Source organism: Triturus cristatus, chromosome 2_1 (assembly GCF_964204655.1).
Source record: "Triturus cristatus chromosome 2_1, aTriCri1.1, whole genome shotgun sequence".
In the NCBI taxonomy this organism is placed as follows: Eukaryota; Metazoa; Chordata; class Amphibia; order Caudata; family Salamandridae; genus Triturus; species Triturus cristatus.
Window position 1 is genome coordinate 1,165,994,642 of NC_140581.1, and position 21,362 is coordinate 1,166,016,003.

The 21,362-nt window shown below is 46.9% G+C and overlaps 1 protein-coding gene across 3 annotated transcripts in view; it reads right to left on the reverse strand.

The window, feature by feature from the left end:
- LOC146866522 (coiled-coil domain-containing protein 17-like) overlaps positions 1-21,362 on the reverse strand; it is a 621,178-nt gene that overhangs the window by 234,098 nt on the left and 365,718 nt on the right. For all 3 annotated transcript variants that reach the window (XM_085636616.1, XM_085636614.1, XM_085636617.1), the window contains one exon: positions 1,275-1,411. In XM_085636616.1, coding sequence (XP_085492742.1) covers positions 1,275-1,411 — 137 coding nt within the window. The remainder of the gene's footprint in view (positions 1-1,274; positions 1,412-21,362) is intronic.

Sequence of the window (21,362 nt, forward strand, 5' to 3'; positions counted from 1 at the left end):
CAAGGTCTGACTGTGTTGTGTATGGTTAGTGGAGTGTGGGTTTAGAGTGTGGCCTACGTGGAAAGCATTTTGATGCCATGAGTGGCATTAAAGGGCATGTTCCTATTGTGCTGCAACAACATCGTGGCTACATTTCAGTGTGAAATGAAGCACAGATGTGAAAGGAAGAGCATATAGGTGTTTGCCTATGCTTACCATAACTACCATCTTTAGATGATTGGGAAGAAGCTATATTAATATTTGTTTAATATTGCATTGTTTCTTCACGTTTTGAGCAGAATCCTTCAACATCCCAAAACAAGCCCTTGGTTAGCAACAGTTGCAAGCCTCCCAGTACATTACAGGGTACATGTGGTCCCATTAGTCTCAGGTGACTCCTGCTCAAGGAAATGGACGGACCTCGTGCTGCAGAGTCTTCGTACTTCACTTTCTAATTAATCATTTTTGCAGTCTCAATACTATTGCATCAATACTGAAATTTAAAATTAATAATGCAAATGTGCATTTCTCGGTGATTGGCAGTCTTCAGACAGAAATATTCAAAACCTTAAAGAACAGCACCTCACCACCTTTACATTGAAAAAATAAATATTTCAGTCTGAAATTGCTGCAAATTCTGGACAAGCCAAGCATACTGAACAATTGGGAGCGGCAATCTACAAAATGTTTCTTGCACTTCGGCCCCAAACTGCTGTACATGCCTGAGGAGTACACAGGGTCTGGAGCTCTTCAAGAAGTTAAGGGAATCCCAAATTTTGTTCCAATGTAAGCCCAATCAGAACTCGGGTATAAAGCTCTTATCACCTAACATTACTGATTAAAAAAGAGTCCAAGAAATTAGAGGCAGTTTTAACCTCCAGGATAGTTCTGGCAGTATGGAGGTGCAGGCTTATTCATGCTGGCCGGGCTTGCTGCGGTACTGGAAAGGTGACAGGCCACAACAGTCAAAGACTTCCCAATGAGAGGGAATGTTGTGGGTGAGTGTGTGGGGGTGAGCCTAGATGCTATGAAGGCATTTGACCCTGCGTCGCTGGTTTATCTCATGCAATTGTTTTTTCTGCAAAATAAAATTCAATATTCACAATCACATTTTGGCATGTATTGTCCTCAAACGGTACATAGCTACCAGATAAATATAGACATGCAACAGAATATATGGACAGGAGAAATGTCCAGGCGGAAGGCACACAATGGCTGTGAACCTTGACGATACAGAGTTGTTAACTCAGGGCCCTGAAGTATTGATGGTTGTATAAATCGTCCATGCCACCTACTTTTGTTTCTTTTTTGCAAATACTTTGTGCGCCTCTCGCGTTGTTCCATTTGCTGGGCCTCTGCGAGGAGGTCTTGGAGGTGAGCCAGGATGACCTGATCGCTCCCACCGCTCTGGAGGTAGGTTACACGCAGAGCACTGTGAAGATAAAGGCATGAGGTAAGTACAAACTAAAAGAAACCCAGAACCTGCAACATTGTTTACCCTTTCTACTCATCTCCAACTATTTTTCATTCAACTTCTCTTACCCTCACCTTCCCCTTTGTCACAAGGCCTGCGCTCTCATGTTGACCTGCTACTGAAGTCTGTCTATATCACCCATCTGGTGCTTGTACGTAATGTGTGCAAATACAAGTCCTCTGTAATGTTGTACGTAATGTAACGCGCCGTTCAATATATGGAACATGGCGCTGGAAGCATTGTTTGGAAGGGCTGGGAGTTAAGGCTCTTAAGACAGTGGAGGTGAGAACTAAGGCTAAGGTATTCATTTTACTCCCATGCAGCCTTCATTTGAGGAAGGCAGAGATAGTATGCGTGTCAAAGAATAACTGAGGATGTGGATGAGGGCATTTTTCATTATAGATATTATTCATGATATGCATTATGAAATATAGCATTGTACATGTAAAAATATGTTTGACAAAGGAAACTGTAATGCACTGGCGAGAGTTAAAGTTCAGTGAGTACAATGGTGTGAGAAGCTACGGTTAAGTTATTTCCATCATTTGTGAATTTTATGTCTTTTCAGCTATTGTGGTGCAGCCACTATTACACCCCATCAAGTAAGCCTCCTGGTACTTTATTTTTCAGGTAATATAATTGTTTTTTAACATATGCCTCTTTCAGTGTTGGAGCAGAGGGTGGTGGTGGGCCAGATGCCAGCTTTCTTATACATCCTTCATTTTTTTCAGGATGAAGGAGGCTGGGAAAACCTATAGCTGTCACAAACAAGGTTCGGCTAGCTAGCCGTCCCAGGTCCCATTTTGTGGCAAAAGAGAGAGGGCATAATAGGATGGGGCAGCTGGCCTTAACCCCTCTCCCGCCTTGTATGAAGGCAAGCAGAGGAACCTTTCTCACCACCGCTGCCTTTTACAAGGACAGAGATGGTGTGTGTAAGGCACACCTACCTTGTAAAAGAGTGGGGGTATCTCAGATAGGTATTCTGTTTGTTTCCTTCTTTGCCATTCCCAAGAAATGTAATTCCTCCTGATGTTTGTGGGAGATGAAAAAGACTCAAAGGATTTTATTTGTGTTCGCTTCCGCTTGCCCAATTATGTGGGGTGCATTTACCAGCTCTAATCCACCCCTTGGCCCAAGAGTGTTTGATTTAATTACATTCCTGATGCCTCTGCCTCGCCTGAAGGTGGGGAAGTATATCCTTTTACCCACCTATGTCTTTCCTATGGACAGGGGTAGTTGATGTTGTATCTGGCTTTGAACCTCCACCTTATTCAAGGGCAAGAGTGTATATGTGTTTGCCCATGCATGTATTAGCAAAGTGTGAGGTTTGAGTACGTAGCCCCACTGGCCTAGGCCAAGAGGTGGACATTTGTCCCAACACACTTCGGCGCCCAAGTGTGGGGTGTTGTACATTCTTACCTGCCTCCCTTTTAAAAACACAATGCAACTGACAGCTGCCTCAGTCCTCCAGCACCATCAAAATGTAGGAGTCCACAGAACCCCGGCCAGGTAATCTGCTGCTCTGGTGCTTTCTTTGTAAATGTATGATATCAATAATACCACCCTTGACAAGATGGGGGGGGATAAGCAAATACCCCCAACACAAAAGGGTGTGATGACAACAGAAGAGCTGTTAGCTGCCCCCCTGCCAAAGCTGAATCTATCTGTTCTTAGGCAAGGTGGTGGGACATGATTAAGCTTCCAGCCCTCAGGCAATGATGGAGAGAAGTGGAAAGTAAAGCTCCTGCACTTGGGCATGGCAGTTTTTTTCTTTTATGCATTTGCTCGACAGCTGCTCTAAAAAGCTGGGTAAAGTTTATTTTTCATTCATCCCATGGCTGCCAAGGCAGGGTCATATTTGTTATCCTTCTGGAACTTGCCAGGGTAGTCGGTTTGAGGGTAAAGATCTGTTTTTGATTCTCTCTTCCTTGCCCGCATATGCATATTGTAGCATGAGAGCCGGCCTGATAAGATGGGCGCCAGGACAACGTTTTTGCCAGGTCCGGTCAAGAACCATCTTGGTCCTTGAAACTTCTGCCAGCCAGTTGCCCTGGCCCCAGCAGGGAATGAGTGTGGGGGGAGGAGGGTTGGTGTGGGGGGCAACAAAATACAAAAAAATACCACTTACCTCTTCCGCTGGCCACGTCTATCTGCTTCTCCGGCGAGTCCAGGAACCAGAAAGCCCCCAGGCTCCTGATAGCCGATTACAACGCCGTAATGCAGCGTTGTGATTGCCTCCCCTAAGCCAATCACAATGCTGCAAAGCAGCGTAGTGATGATGAGAACTGGGGCCTGGGCATGTTCCCCACCAGGCTGTGTAATGCAGCCTGGGGGGAACATGCAAAGTGTGCATGACTGTTTGGCTGGGCCAAGGCAACCAGCCAAGCAGTCATTCGCACTTTGAGTGTGCCAACTACTCCTCCTCCTGTGCCTCCAGCCCAGTGCCACCCTAACCCATCCCCGAACCTGCGAAAAATAAAATGATAATAACTACGTTATTATCATATTTTTTCCTGCTCAAGGAGCAGAGGTACGACGTTCCTCTGCCTTAGCGGAGGAGCTGGCCCTGAGGATGATGTGTCTGCAGGGGGAGCCTTGCCCAGTGTTGGCGGCGGTGGATTAGTCGACAGCTGCCTGCAGCCTGCCTTGGGACGGCCTTACATTGACTGGAGGAGAGTGACACCTATAAACTTGCTGGACGCCGTGTTGGGGGCAGCAGTGGTGCATGGGTGGTTGCAGAGACCCCTTCCCCCTCAGCAGAAGTGCACGGTTCGCCCGGAGGCACTGAGGTCGGAATCCTCAGGCAGAAGAGCTTGGAAAAAAGTCGCCTAGTCGGCCTGAGGATGTGGGGCCCAGAGAAATCAAGACCACCCTCTAGCATCAGAGGAGTGCCGGGTTCCACTGCTGTGCCTAGCGGGAGGAGGTGGTTTGTGGGACACTACAGAGCCGAAAATGGGGGAAGGAAATTGTGATTAGCTGCAGGTGGTGTCCAATGAACTGGAAGATGCTGAAGGAGCCGTAGAAAACCTGGAGTGGGTCCCAATGGAGTGCCTCATGCTGCATGGTAAAAACAATTGATGGACAAAATTGAGGCAGTCTCCCAGGATGCCGGACTGCTGTGGGTAGGTCTACAGAAGGTAGCAGAGAGGTGCTTGGCCACTAAGCAGAATGTTGCCAAACTGCAAAATTAAATGGCTGTCCATAAAACACAGTTGACTGATCTTTCGACACTGACCAATGATCTGGAGTACCAGGTGGAGGATGCTGAGAGGCGCTCAAGGCGCTGTAATGAACAAGTTACTTACCTTCGGTAACGATGTATCTGTAAGAAACATTAGTTAGTTAGATTCCTCACCTTAGAATATCCCCAGGCGTCAGACTGGATCCGGAAGATTTTTCGTCAGCAATACCCCTTGCGCGTCGCTAGGCGTCGTCTGTGGCTCCGCGTCCGTCGTCGGCGTCGTGCGCCGGAATGACGTCGTCGGAGTACTTAGACGCCGCCCTCGCGCGCTGACGTCAGTTCTTGTACATAGCCTTCCGCGCCAGGAACGCAGAGCCATGCAAAGACCGACACTGGTGCCAAAAATAAAATCTAGGGGCCTGAAAAGGATAACCTTAACCCTAGATGTCAGTTCGCAGAACGGGGAGGATGGGTGGGTCGGTGAGGAATCTAACTAACTAATGTTTCTTACAGATACATCGTTACCGAAGGTAAGTAACTTGTTCATCTGAAAGAAACACGTTAGTTAGATTCCTCACCTTAGAATAGATACCCAAGCAATACCATCCCCGGTGGTGGGTCTGCGAACCAACATCACACCAGAAAGTCCTGGAGGACAGAACGGCCAAAGAAGCCATCCCTCCGGACTTGGCTGTCAAGGCAATAATGCCTGGCAAACGTGTGTAACGAAGCCCACGTCGCCGCCTGACAGATGTCCTGCAAAGGGACTCCCCGTCCCAAAGCAGTAGTAGCCGCTGTGGCCCGAGTAGAATGGGCGCGCAGCCCAACAGGAGGGTCCTTTTTTGCCAAAGAATAGCAAATTTTGATACACAAAACGACCCACCGAGAGATGGTCCGTTTGTGCACAGCTTTCCCCTTCTTAGCGCCCACGTACCCAACAAAAAGCTGGTCGTCCACCCGGAACTGTTTTGTGCGGTCCAGATAAAAGGAGAGCGCACGTTTTGGGTCCAGACGGTGGAGCCTCTCTTCCTCTTTGGAAGGATGCGGAGGCGGAAAGAAGGTGGGCAAGGTGACAGACTGCCCAAGATGAAATGGAGTCACCACTTTCGGAAGAAAGGAAGGACGAGGCCGAAGGACAACCTTGTCCGGATGAACAGAGAGAAAAGGAGGCTTTGAAGATAAAGCCTGGAGCTCACTCACCCGTCTAGCCGAGGTGATGGCTACCAGAAAAGCAGTCTTAAGAGTCAGAAGACGAAGAGGACAATTGTGAAGAGGCTCGAAGGGAGCGCACATCAGGAATGTCAAGACCAGATTCAAGTCCCACTGAGGCATTACAAAAGGGACAGGAGGGAACGTGTGAGTAATGCCTTTTAGAAAGCGTGTAACCACAGGGGACTTGAAAAGAGAAGGCTGATCAGGAAGCCGCAAGAAGGCGGAGATGGCAGCAAGATAACCTTTCAGGGTGCCCAGGGCAGAGCCCTGCCGGGCCAGAGAAAGAAGAAAGAGGAGAACCTCAGAAAGAGGGGCGGAAAGGGGATCCACAGCCTTTGCTGTGCACCATGCCACAAATTTGTTCCACCGGCAGGCGTATACCGTCTTTGTGGAGGGACGCCTGGCTGCCAGAATGATATCACAGACTTCAGGAGGCAAGTCAAATGGCATCAACTGCCGCCGCTCAATCTCCACGCATGGAGGTGGAGGCTGGACAGGTTCGGGTGGAGGACCGTCCCCTGCTGCTGCGACAGAAGATCCTCCCGAAGGGGCAGACGTATCGGGGGATCGGTCAACATACTGAGTAGCTCGGGATACCAGTATCTTCGTGCCCAATCCGGAGCCACCAAGATGACTTGGGCCCGGTCGTGCCTGATCTTCTTCAGCACTCTGGGCAGAAGTGGTATAGGCGGAAAGGCGTACAACAGACCGCAACTCCACTCGTGACGAAAAGCGTCGCCGAGCGAGTGCCGCCTTGGAAATTCCAACGCGCAGAACTGCTGACATTGCGCGTTCTCTTCGGTGGCGAATAGATCTAACCAAGGCTCTCCCCACTGCTGAAAGAGACCTTGCGCCACTTCGGAGTTCAGACGCCATTCGTGATCCATCATGCACCGGCGGCTGAGTTCGTCCGCTCTGGCGTTCAGAGAGCCCGCCAGATGTTGAACCACTAGGGTGATGCCCTGGTGTTCCAGCCACGTCCAGAGGCGCAGAGCCTCCTGACAAAGGGTCCACGACCCCACCCCGCCCTGTTTGTTGCAATACCACATGGCGGTGGTGTTGTCCGTGAACACCTGCACGACACTGCCCCTGACAGAGGGAAGGAAGGCTTTCAGTGCAAGTCGGATCGCTCTCAACTCCAACAGGTTGATGTGGAGACGAGACTCCGCCGGAGACCAGAGGCCTCTGATCTCCGCCTCTCCCATATGGCCACCCCAGCCCAGGAGGGACGCATCCGTCACTACGACATGCTCCGGTTGGGGAAGGGAGAGGCTCCTGCCCATGACCCAATCGCGGTCCGTGAGCCACCACTGCAACTGTTGTGCAGTGCCCTCCGAGATCAAGACATGGTCGGACAGGTTGCCCTGATGCTGGGCCCACTGAAACTTCAGGTCCCACTGCAGAGCCCGCATGCGCCGCCTGGCGTGATGCACTAGTAGGATGCAGGAGGCCATCAGCCCCAGAAGCCGCAACACTAGCCTGACCGAAACCCAGGATAGAGGCCGAAAGATGGGAATCAGGGCCTGTATATCCCGGACCCGCTGTTCCGGTGGATAGACCCGGAACTGCGCCGAATCGAGAACCGCTCCGATGAAGAGGAGCTTCTGAGAGGGACTCATGTGTGACTTCGGCACGTTGATGGAAAATCACAGCAAATGCAGGAGATCCGCCGTAGTCTGGAGGTGGGAGACGACTGCCTGGGGCGAGCCCGCCTTCAACAACCAGTTGTCGAGATAGGGGAAGACTGGAACACCTGATCTGCGCAGATGAGCTGCGACCACCGCCATCACTTTCATGAATACCCGAGGGGCACTGGTGAGGCCGAAGGGGAGCACGGTAAACTGAAAATGCTCTTTGCCCACCGTGAACCGCAGGTAACGCCGGTGGGCCGGCAAAACGGGGATATGGAAGTATGCGTCCTGCAAGTCCAACGCTACCATCCAGTCTCCGGGGTCTAGGGCAGCTAGAACCTGAGCCAAGGTTAACATCTTGAACCGTTCCTTTCGGAGGAAGGCATTGACGTTCCAGAGGTCCAAGATGGGGCGCAGGCCCCCTTTGCCCTTCTTGGGAACCAGAAAGTAGTGGGAATAACAACCACGACCTACTTCTGGACTCGGAACGCGCTCGACGGCCCCCTTGGCCAAGAGGGCCGAAACTTCCTCGCGGAGAAGATACAAATGATCCCCCGAGATACGGTGGTGCTGCGGTGGCATGGCTTGAGGGGTCGTCTCGAAGGGGAGGGAGTAGCCCCTTCGGACGATTTGCAGCACCCACCTGTCCGATGTAATGGACCGCCAGTGGAGCAGGTGATGGCGAACTCTGCCGCCCACTGGCGTGGAATGGGCCTGAAAGCTCGGACTAGGAAGGCTTTGAGGCGGATGCTGCCGGGGTGGATGTGGGCTGACCACGTCGTCCTCCAGATCCGCCACGGCGGAAACCACGTCCGCGACCGCGCGCAGGTTGGTTCTGCGGCTGGTAGCTGGGCGGACGTGAGGAGGCGCCCCTTCCTTGGCCACGAAAGGGGCGAAAAGCGGAGGTGTGCGCCCGCGGAGCCGAGAGGCCCAAGGACTTGGCCGTAGCCCGGGAGTCCTTAAAGCGGTTCAGCGCACTGTCCGCCTTCTCACCAAACAGGCGAGTGCCATCAAAGGGCATGTCCATGAAGGTGTTCTGGACATCCCCGGAAAATGACGTGGACCGCATCCAGGCGTGACGGCGGAGCGCCACCGTGGTGGAAATCGCCCGACCCAGCGAGTCCGTGGTGTCAAGCCCACATCGTATGGCGTGCCGCGCTGCATCCCTCCCATCGGCCAAAGCCTGGGTAAGACGTGTCCGGACCTCCTCCGGACACAGGGGCAGCACGTCCTCCACCGTATCCCACAGAGAATGGGAATAATGGTCCAAGAGACAGGCGGTGTTCAAAGACCGCAGGCCCAAACTAAGGGACGAGAACAGTTTCTTGCCAAACTGCTCGAGTCTCTTGGAATCCCGGTCCGGCGGAGCGGTCGGGAAGGAGGATTGGGAGGTAGAGGCCTGGATAACCAGACTCTCGGGGGTGGGGTGTTGGGACAGGAAACTGGGGTCGCCCGGAGCAGGGCGGTGGCGCCTGGCAACGTTCCTATCCACAGGAGGAACTGTGGAGGGCTTGGACCAGGTGCCCTGCAGAACGTCAGTGAGGGCCTCACTGAACGGCAGCAGAGGCTCAGTGGAGCTTGCTGCGGTTTGAAGCACCTCAGTGAGGATGTTAGTCCTCACAGCCACGGCAGGCAGCTCGAGCCCAAGGGCTGCGGCCGCCTTGCGCAGCACCACAGAAAATGCTGCACCCTCCTCCGAAGCCACAGTCGGAGGAGAAGTGAATCCAGTGTCTGGCGAGGTATCCAGACCACTGGCCTCCCCCAGTTCATCTGCCCAGTCCTGTGAAAGCTGCGACTGAACAGCCATAGGGTCCTCGAACCCCTCCCAGTCGCCCCCGTCTTCCGATTCCTGATAAACAGGAGGAATGATCGGAGCCGGACTGTAGAGATGATAGGTCTCAAGCGGCGCCGGACGCGGCGTCGGTCGACGCCGTTGCGGCGCCGGGTCCGGAATAGGGCTAAACTGGGGTTGGACGCCGTTCGGAGTCGGCACCGAAGGCGTCGGCGGCACCGGAGGTGTAGGCGTCTGCGCCGGCGGCGCCGGTGGTGGCGTCGGTGGTTCATTCGCCGGCGCCGGTGGAGGAGTGGTTAGGTCAACCGGCGTCGACGGGGGCCCAGGCATGGGCCCCGCGGGGACCTGCGGTGTCGAGACCGGAGTCGCCGACGGCGCCGGGGCCGAAGCCGCCGGCAGGCAAGGTCGCCCAGTCGAGTCCGCGGGGCCCGAAGGCGCGCCAGCGGGCGTCGACGGCGGGGCCAGGCTCCTCATGGCCGAGAGGAAGGCACTGACCTCCGCCGGCGTCGCGTTAGTCCCAGGACCGGAGGGTATGGGGACGGGCGCGGCGCCTGCGGCTCCGCCGGAGCCGCGGGGGTGGAACCACCCGGACCCTCGGCCGAGTCGCGCGACCGGCGAGGGGAGTCCGAAGAGCGATGTCGCCTCTTAGACTTCTTAGAGCGTTTGGACTTACCCGACGACTTGGAGCCCGACGATCGATGGTGGCGTCGGCTAGGGCTCCGCGAGCGATCCTTGGACCTCCTCCTGGACCGGGATCGCGCACGACGCGGAGCCGAGTGGCGGAGCTCGAGAAGCTTGCGGGACCGCTCCCGCCGAGCCTTCGAAGTCAGGGCCTGGCAATCGGAGCACGACTCCGCGTCATGGTCGGGGCCTAAACAGTAGAGGCACCGGCGGTGGTGATCGGTCACCGACATCAGTCGATGGCAATCCTCGCAAGCCTTGAACCCAGGCATCCTACCGGCACCAGATGTCGACAGACAAGGATCAAAAGTGATCAAAAAAGATGTAGTCAAAAAAGACTAAAAGGGGTAGCTCTCCCGGATCTGCGCTTACTGGCGCGGAAAAAAGAAGAACTGACGTCAGCGCGCGAGGGCGGCGTCTAAGTACTCCGACGACGTCATTCCGGTGCACGACGCCGACGACGGACGCGGAGCCGCAGACGACGCCTAGCGACGCGCAAGGGGTATTGCTGACGAAAAATCTTCCGGATCCAGTCTGACGCCTGGGGATATTCTAAGGTGAGGAATCTAACTAACGTGTTTCTTTCAGATCTATGCTTTTTGGGCTTCCTGGAGGGTACGGCGTGCCAAGCACTGGAGTTATTTTCAGAGAAGTGGGTTATGTCAATGCTGCCCACCGCAAAACTGTCGCAGTTGTTTGTAGTTGAGAGAGCCCATAGAGCACTGGCTCCACCACCAGTGGCTCCACCTAGAATGATGCTCACAATAATTCTCAACTATAAGGATAGAGACAGGATTCTGCAGGCGGACAGACAAATGGGTGACCCCCTGTTTGGATATCCGGATCTTCAAATTTGGATGTGACATTGATTTTTGTTTTGTTTGGATATATTAGTCAGAGTTGGTATTGTGAGTATGGGTGGAATATTCACCGTTGTAGAGTTGTGTAGGTAACTTGGGGCCAGATGTAGGAAGCCAAATAGCGAGTGCAAACGCTGAAATGTGCAGAATTTCAGCGTTTGCGATCGCTATTTGGCTGCTTGCAATGTAGGTACGTTTAAACCTACTAGCAAAATAAGGAATCGCAAAATTGCGATTCCTTATTTTGCAAAAGCATTTAGAGAATCGCAATTTGTGATTCCCTAAATGCTATGCTGGTAGGCATCATAAATTGCGATTTTACCTTAAGGAATCGCAAAATACCACCAACTTCAAGTTGGTGGTATTTTGCGATTTCATTTCAAAAAGCACTTTTTGGCTTTTTACGAAGTGCCATGTGGCACACATACATGCCCTTATGGCATGTATGTGCGCCACATGCGCACACATGCACATTTCAGGTGTGCAACAGGGTGTCCTTTTGGAACTCTTGCACCCTTGAAATTGCGCCCGCAATTTGCGAGTGCCTCTTGGTGACTCGCAAATTGCGGGCGCAAATCCTATTAATTCCTATGGGCCTCGTGGCCCATAGGAATGAATAGGATGGGATTCCTTGATTGCTAATCTCAAATTGCGATTCGCAATTAAGGAATAATATGGAATCGCAAATATTTTTGCGATTCCTACCTACATTCCATTTTGCGAGTCCTTAATAGCGATTCGGTAAAAATCGCTATTAAGGACTCGCAAAATTGAATTTACCTACATCTGGCCCTAAATTGTTCAGATACTGTGTACAGAGTGCAGGTGGCTTAGGTTTAAGGTGAGCTGAGTCCAGAGACAGTCACGTCTGTTTTCTGTACTGGGTGAAGCTGCCCCCACGGTAGGCTGCAGTTTAGGGAACAAGTGATAGCTCGAGGTGCCTACTGAGGTCTGCGCTTGTGCACACAGGGGTGGCGCTAATTAAAAGGAGGGGGGATTTGCTTGGGGCAATGATTGGGGAGGCAAAACCTGTTCATGTAAGTGTTTACCCAGTAGGAGGGAAGGGTTTTTCTATCATGTTACAGTTCAAAGCAGCAGAGCAGTGGGCATCACCTTTGGGGTGCATTACAATATGCACAGTCAAAGGGGGTCGTAATGGAGAGCGAGGGCGGTGGGCTGGAGGTGGCCAGGAGGATGGGGGAAACAGATTTAATATGACTGAGCACATACGGTTCGTGAAGTAGAATGTTTGTGGCCTCAACACATTTGTTAAACGGTACAGAATTCAAACATATCTTCGCAGACAGCGTATTCATATTGTGATGCTGCAGAAGACCCACCTGACAGATGGGGACGAACAAAAACTACAGAGAAAGTGGAGGACTCAGGTATACTCAGCCACCTCTGCCTTATATGTCAGGGGGGTCTGGCTCTGGATTGCCCCACAGGTCCTGTATCCGGTCCACAGCTTTAAGGCTGACATTGAGGGGAAGTACATGCTGGTGTATGGGTTGTTGGATGGGGCTGAGATATGCCTTCTGAGTGTGTATTGCCAGAATGTCGACGGAGTTCTTCCCTGTATTTGAACAAGAATTGTTAGCACTGACTGATGCCCCTTTTGGGAGGAACTTCGGACAGTGTTGACAGGGTATTTTGATACTAACTGGACTTTAACATCGCTAGGGGGACTGAATGGAACGCCTTAAAAGTTGTGTTGAGAGATGAATATCTTTCCAGGATTGGGCTGCAGCAGACGCCAACTTGAGGCAGGTCTGGATGAGCAGGAATGAACACTGGTTGCTCTGCAGCAGACGGCACACGCAGTGGGAGTGGGAAATGCGGGGCTGATGGCAGTTCAGAGGAAGTGGTACCGTACCTAGTGCATGAGGGGTGCGGAGACAGAATATCGAGTAAAAAATATCGAGTTGCACAAACATCGAGTCATTAATATCGTGGTTCAGAAATATCCACAGCAAGAATATCGTGGTCAAGAATATCGACTTAGGTAAATATTATCGATGTTAAAAATATCGGAGTGTTTAATATCGTTTGCAAAAATATAGTTGTTAAAAATATCTTGTTTTTATTAATGTTATGTATTTTAGCGTATATTTTATATGTATTTTTTTGTATAGGAATTGTTTGTATTTCTAATATCTATTACATTTTTAGTAGTTATTACATTTGTTTCTATGAATTTTGCATTATGTGGGTTTATAGGGGAATAGGGTGGGAAGTAACTTAATTACCCGTAGCTGGTCAGTGGCTCTTACTGGGACCTTTGAACTAACTTACTCGTGTTCTTTTGCAATCGCCCTGTGTGCTGCTGCTGTATCTCCCTCCCGTTGCCGCCTTTCAAACACATCGCGGCCGCTGTGCGGAGGACTCCATCTCCCAGGCACCCAAGCGCCGGAAGGCGGAACCTGAGACCCTTGCTGACGCACCTGGAGGCTCGTTAAATTCCTGCTCACCTTCGGGGGAGCGGGACCCGTAGCTGGTCAGTGGCTCTTACTGGGACCTTTGAACTAACTTACTCGTGTTCTTTTGCAATCGCCCTGTGTGCTGCTGCTGTATCTCCCTCCCGCCGCCGCCTTTCAAACACATCGCGGCTGCTGTGCGGAGGACTCCATCTCCCAGGCACCCAAGCGCCGGAAGGCGGAACCTGAGACCCTTGCTGACGCACCTGGAGGCTCGTTAAATTCCTGCTCATCTCCCGCATCGCGGGAACAGCGCGCGGGCAGCGCTGGGCTAAGCCCGGGCAAAGGGCGGGCCCTCAGAGGCCCGAGGAGACTGGACTGGGCCAGGGACCTTGGCTGTTCATCCACTACAGACATTAGAATCGCAAGCTCTCTGATTTCTCATTGTTATACCTGTACTATCTAACGGGTGACTTCATTGTTAACATATCTTATTTGTAACCTATCTCATTTCGTCCATACGATATTCAGATTTTATAGGGGAATAGTACCATCTTACAACCCATAGGAGCACCAAGTGGGAACAATATGAGCAAAATCAAGTGCACACCAATGGCAACTCGCTCAATTTCCAGGATAAAGGCTCAGGTTATTACATCACTCCCTAGCATCACCGCTATAGACAGGATGCTTCAAAAGACCATAGGAGTTGTAGTCAACGCGATTGAGAGTACCAAAAGGCGCCTTTCATTACCCCCAAGCATGTGCCTATCGACCCAATCGACTGAGGGTATAAATATCGGTGCAAATACTTCTATTACCACCGCATATTCACAGGATTCTATTCTTATGGGCTCATTTGCTGGACTCCCAGTAACAGAGATAAATCAGATAATTCCCTCACAACAAATCTCCCCCCCGAGTTTGTAAACTGGGAAAGTAGGTTGTTAGTGACCCCAAGCATTCAGACAAATATAGAATCTCCGTCACTTATCAACGTCGTAGAAGGCGAGGTAGGGACGGATGTCTGTATCATTAACGAAGATAGCAATGTGTCTGATAAAGTTAATCCGACATGTAATCACCCGAGAGAGAAAGGATATACAGACAAGCTGGAACCCAAAAGAAAGGTGAGGGCTGCTAATAAATTAAGGGTAAAATCAAAAGTTGTAAGGCCCAAACACGGATTAGGGCAGGGTAGAAATGCGAGCCCTGCGTCAAGGACCACTAATGGGGTAATACAACCTATAATACATACAGATCAATTACAGAAAACAGTTACTCAGGGAAATACAGGTCACGAAACTGTTAATACTGTTTTGTGTAACCAGGAAAGTATTAACAATTTCTGTATGGAGAACCTTATGTCTAGAATGGAACAGTTAATGAAGTCGCTCATGCTTCCTATGAATGAAAGGGTAAAAATAATAGGGGAAAGGTTGGAGAAAATTGAAAAAGCCCAACAGCAAAATAATGAAATCCTGTCGAAATTTGCCCAGTCTCTACAAACACAGAGTCAAAATAACATTAATGACAAGCCAGGGCATCCACGAAACAATAAGAACATTTTAAGAGATGCATCGGGCATTAGCAAGCATATTCAATTATCCCAGCGACTCATAACTTCAAACAATGGGCATAAGGAGTCGCTAACGGCCCCTCAAAAGACGTGGGATGAGGTAAAAGAAGTGCCATCTCCCCCTAGTGCACAGATTGGAGATCTAGGTACAGATCGCACCATTGGGAAGGATGGGAGTGAGCGGGCAGCCGAGGGACTATGTGGTAACAGCAGCAATACCACCCAGGAACAATCCAAGAGACCTAGGCCACTTAGTAAGAGTATACGTGTCGACTTACCACCAGAATCGCACCCTCTCACTGTGGCCATGATAGGAGTACCAACTTTAGGAGAGGGTAAGTCAGAAAATTACATTGAATTGAAGAATAAGGTCAGCCATTGGCTATCCCGACATAGGCCTATTCCCCCATATTTTAATGGCCAAATACTTAATGTTAGAAGATTAAACTGGGTGGGACAGAGGAAAAAGGATTATGAAGGTGACTGCATTATTATAAATTTTACAGATAGACGTTTAGTAAATTACATTAGTGGGTGGAGGGAGGGTGACTTAGAAAGCAGAATTCAAACAGTGGACCTTAGCTATTTCTATCCACCGCCCCCGTTTACCCAAATAAATATGTCTCGAAACTACACACAGGGAAGTAGGCACTTCGATCATTATGATAACCGATACATGGCTCAAAGTCACACACGCCCAAAATCCATATATGAAAGTAGGCATTTTGACTACTATGACAATCAATATAGGATACCTATCTATAATTGTTTTGATGCCTTTAATTTCCAAGGCTTAGAGGGTGTGGATTGACTTTTTGAAGAGATCTTCACACTACCAATTTTTAGTCCATCTGAATTAAAAGGTAGTGCAGTAATTAAAGAACAGGCGCAGGTAACCTTGAATCCAGTTGTCGACCGGAAGGCCAGCCCCAATTTACTGTCTGTAAATATCTTTGGGGCCCAGGACAAGAATAAGAAATAACAAAGGTACCTAAGCACTTGTGCTTAGGTACCTTTGTTGTTGACTTTTGTGGCTCTGATCACAATCCTTTTGGGAGGTTAGTGGTTCTCCCTTACCCTTGAGCACCGCCACTGATTCAGGACGTCACTAATATTAGGTGTACTCACTACAAGCGCCTAGTCTCTATTGAAAATACCACTGCCTAGTCTAAAAGAATAAGAAATACCCAGGGCAATTGGTGGTCGCTAATGAATCATTGATTAACAAAATCCCACCTAAGGATTTACCCCCATATATGTGTGAATCAATAAGATTCCCAATAACAGAGCAGAATAAAGTCTCCGATTTAAAAATACTTAGTTGGAACGTCGCTGGCCTTGAACCCAGACTAAAGGATAAAGACTGGGTTGAGCTAATCACAAGGTACAACATAATTATGTTTCAAGAAACTTGGGCACCATATAATCTGCATATTAATGGGTTCCACTGTTATAATATACCAGCGTGCAAATTGCAATATGGTCGGGCTGTTGGTGGGTTGTTTGTAGGCTTCAGTATAATGGCCGGGGGAAATCATAGGGCTATCGACACCAATAATGTTAACATACAGGCCATTGAGTATAAGCGGGAAACCCCTTTTGTTTTAATAAATTTTTATAATAATGATTTTATAACAGTTCCAAATAAGAATTTTATAGCATTGTCTAATTTCATTTCCAAATCAGTTGATAGATGGGGAAAAACTACTGGGCCCGAAACTGAAATTGTTGTGGCCGGGGACTTCAATGCTCAGCTCCCAAGAAATGTATGGCAGGTAGAACAGCGAAAGGGGTATCTCGCCAATCAAAGGGGTCAGGAATTGAGAGCCCTTTTAGATGAGCATATTCTTAGTAATGTAATGGATTATGGACCAAAATTATCGCCGCAGCGGGCACCCACATATAGAGGACCAGTCAGTACCTCAACCATTGATTTTATTTTTGTCTCCCCTGGTATGGCTGACCGCATAACGGAAACTGACACGGTAGTGACAGATTTTGGGGATCATAACCCTATAACTGCAACATTTAAATTAGCGCCAAAACCGGTCTATAGTTCAATGCAGGGAGCGAAAGACCTAAGTGTAACTACTGATAAATTACGGTTAAAGTGGAAAGGTATAGACAAAGCAGGAACCATGGAATCCTTGTTAAGGGAAAATCAGCAGTCTATAGATTTTTGTCTAGATCCAACAGCTAGTGGCCAGTTAATTATAACACATTTTAGTAAAATATGTGCCACAGTTAGGACTATGCTGCTGGTCCCAGCCTCCCAGAGCCCCAAAGATCCCAGGTGGTTCGACCACAGTTGTTCTGTGGCAAACAGGAACCTACGTAAGGTACTCACAGAAATCCCTAGAGTTGGGGCAAAAGTAAGTGTAGCAAGGAAGGCTTACAAATTAGCCCTAGAGAAAAGGAGATCTATGCTCCTGGGTGAACGCTGGAAAGCATTGGCACTGACTGCAGGAAGGAAATCAAGTAACTTATTCTGGCCAGCAGTAAAAGAACTCCGGAATATGGGCCAACAATTTACCCCAATTAGCTGTACCATCTCCGCTAGCTCCTGGGAACTACACTTTTCTAAAATTTATGCCGCCCCGGTAAAAGGCTCAATCACTAACATCTCCGAAACCATTGTCAATTTAAAGATAACAGCGGGAGAAGTGGAGGAGGCAATTGCCCAGAGTCTCGGCAATAAGGCTCCTGGCCCAGACGGGCTTCCGATAGACTTCATCAAATGGCAACCTGATCTTTGGGCACCCATATTGGTGAATGTTTTCAATAGTTTACCCGAATCAACAGTGCCTGATACATGGGGCACCAGCATAATCGTCCCCATTTACAAGAAAGGGGATAGGTCTGATCCTATAAATTATAGACCAATCTCATTGTTAGACAATACATTGAAAATATTAGGTCGCGTCATTTATAATAGGTTAATTACATGGACAGAGGAAACTGGGATATTATCCCCCTATCAACTAGGATTTAGATCAAGGGTTGGCACAGTGGAACAATGCCTTAATCTTAAATTAATCATTGATAAATATAATATTGCCCGTTCTGCACCCATTTACTTAGCTTTTATGGATTTGTCATCCACCTTTGATTTGGTTAATCGGTCCAAACTTTGGTTTATTTTATTAGAGTATGGTTTGGATATCTACCTGGTCCATTTTTTAGCTTTTTTACACACAGACCTAAAGTCCAGAGTGAGAATAGGTGTAGGTGGGGAACTGTCTGGACCCATTGAAATTGGAAGAGGAGTTAGGCAGGGGTGCATTTTAGCACCCCTGCTTTTTATTATTTATATAAATGGGCTTAGTAACTATCTTGTAAAGTCAAGACCGGATGTACCCTTAATAAATGGCAAAGCCATACCCGCTCTTCTGTACGCAGACGATGCGGTGTTAATGGACCGTACGCCAAACTCACTTTGCTCTTTGGTTCTTAATTTTACCACATTTATGGATGACCTGGACTTACGAGTCAATTTAAAAAAATCTTTTATAATGGCATGTGGTCCAGGTAAACGACAATTGAGTTCCATACAGGTCGGAGGAGAAAAACTTATTGCAACCAATACCTTCCCGTATTTGAGCGTGACCTTTGCTGCGAATGGCTCGTGGTCTGGGCATTTGGCCCAGGCCGCGAGCAAATTCTCAAAGGCCACGAACTCGATTTTAAGCATTCCTAAACCAAAGAGATCAGGAGTTACTAAGGCGATTGTTAAGATTTTTAAACTTCAATGTGTCCCAGTGGCAACTTATGGAGCAGAAGTATGGGGCACTGGGAACAGCATCTCTATTCAGCAAGTAGAGAATCGGTTTTGTAGGAGACTATTAAATGTGCCAATTTTTACGTCCAATTTTATCACACATCATGAATTAAATTTAAATTTTATCTCGGATTTTGTCAGTTCCCGACCAGTGCTATTTTGGCACTCGGTCTGGATGAACAAATCAGCGTCACTTACGCAAGAGATATTAACTGATTGTTTAAGTTGTGACAGGGGGTTGAAGATTCCGTGGATTTCTTATGTATACACACATTTGCGAGAAATAGGCATGGATAACATCTTTATTAATCCTAGCCATGCCAGTAAAACTAAGAAACTCGAATTAAAAGAGGCATTAAGCGCACTGTACTCTTTAAGGAGACTTAGGAGGGAGCAAGAGAAACCCACAGTTACGAGGTACATGGATATAGTAGTACCCAGATACCCCCTTGCATTATATTTAACTTTACAATTGACAAATTGGGAAAGAAGTCTTCTATGTCGTTTGAGGGCTGGAACTATTAGGTACCTGTTAAATTTTCCTTTGGGCTATCAGAAAAGTTCGATTATGATGAGCTGTCCTTGCAATGGGCAAAGTAAACAAAGTGATTTGCACTTCTTTTTCCTTTTTTTTTTTTTTTTTTGAAAATATTTTTATTGACAACACAGGTAAAACACACAAAAAGAAAAACAAAAGAAAACAGAGAATAGCTGACGGTGGAAATCTATACATACATTTGATGTCGAATAGGCCATACAAATAGATAAACAATAGAAACATAAAAAGGATTAGAAAAAAGTTCCCCAAATTTTTTCAAAGATTTCAATCCTCTCATTTTGGCGACAGCACATTCCATAGTGTAAATTTCGTTGATCAAAAACCACCATTCCAGAATGTGTGGGGGTTTCTGGGAAATCCATGCCCTAGCAATTGTCAATCGAGCACAAGAAAATAATACAGTTAATAAATCTTTGTGTGGGCAATTCACAGATTGTATGTCTAATAAAACAGACAATGGCGAGAGAGCGCCTAAGACGATTTGTTTTGCAGTAAAATATTTTCAAATCTTTTTCCTCTGTAATTTTTACTTGAAATATACAAAACGGTTTTTAATTCTTTATTTTAAAAAACTTAGACCAATTAATTTGGTCAAATCTTATCAGGCACTGTTAACACTTGAAAATGAGGAAATAATCCTTCGTGTTTGCACCTTTTTAAAGATTGCTGTTCATGCGCGCAGAACGATGGAAATGTGTAAATAATAATGCGCTCTAATCTGTATGTTCCTAAGGAAATTAGATTTTTTCGTGTGTTATAAGATGTGCTTTTATGAGTTGCTATAATTCGAATAAAGATTCTTTGAAACTTTGAAACTTAATTATATTACATTTATTGATTATTTACTATTTATTAATATTTGTTAATTCGAGATGTTATAGTGTTAAATGTGTTAAATATTTTTATTAATTAATTATTAATTGGTTGGTAATTAATTTTAATTAATTAATTGGTAATTAATTATGGTAATTGCGTAATTAATTTTAGGTGTGTTGTGGTGTTTATAGGTGTAAAGGGTGGGAAGTAATTTATTTTTAATTTATGAATTAATAATTGGTTGTTAATTAATTAATTGGTACTTAATTACGGTAATTGTGTAATTAATTTTAGGTGTGTGTTGTGGTGTTTATAGGTGTAAAGGATGGGAAGTAATTTATTTTTAATTGATTAATAATAATTGGATGTTAATTTAAATTAATAAATTGGTAATTAATTATGGTAATTGTGTAATCAATTTTAGGTGTGTGTTGTGGTGTTTATAGGAATAAAGGGTGGTAAGTAATTTGTACTTAATTAATTAATATATAGTTGTTAGTTAATGTTAGTTATTTGATATTTATTCCGGGTAATTTTTCTTGTGTGTTGTTTTTACTTTTAAAGGGGTAAAGGGTGGATATGAAATATATTTTAATTACTTTATTATTAGTTGTTAATAGTTTTTCATTTAAAAATAAGTTTTAATTGTGTTTTACTATTTTATAGTACAATTTAAGGTGTGTGTTGTGGATATTATAGTTTTAAAGTGTGTGTAGTCAATTAATGTTGATTAGTTTTTTATTAATAACTTTTTTTAATTGATCATTAATCATGTTAATTGTTGAAGTAAATGTAATTAAAAATGTTTTGTTATTGGCGTGGTGTTATAGGGTAGGAAATAAAATAAATACATTTATGTATTCATTATTTTTTTTGTTGGTAAATATATTCTAGTATAACATAATTATTTTTTATAAATATATTTCTTATTTTATTTGATATGTTTTTGTTATATGTAATTAATATTATACTATGTTTCTATTTATATATTTCATTTTTCATTTTTAAAATATTGTTTATTTATTTTTATGATTTTTTAAACATTTTTAATAGTTTTTATTTTTGTTTTAACTGTTTGAGTGTGAATAGTAATTTTTGTCTCTCCGCTATTCAACACTTTCCCTAATGTTGTACTCACTGGAGTGGGAATGGTCATTTTTACCTCTCCGCTATCCAGCACTTTCCGTACTGTTGCACTCACCGGAGTGGGAATAGTAATTTTTACCCCTCCGCTATCCAACATTTTCCCTACTGTTGCACTCACTGGAATGGGAATAGTAATTTGTACCCCTCCGCTATCCAACACTTTCTCTACTGTTGCACTCACTGGAGTGGGAATAATAATTTTTACCCCTCCGCAATCCAACACTTTCCCTACTGTTGCACTCACCGGAGTTGGAATA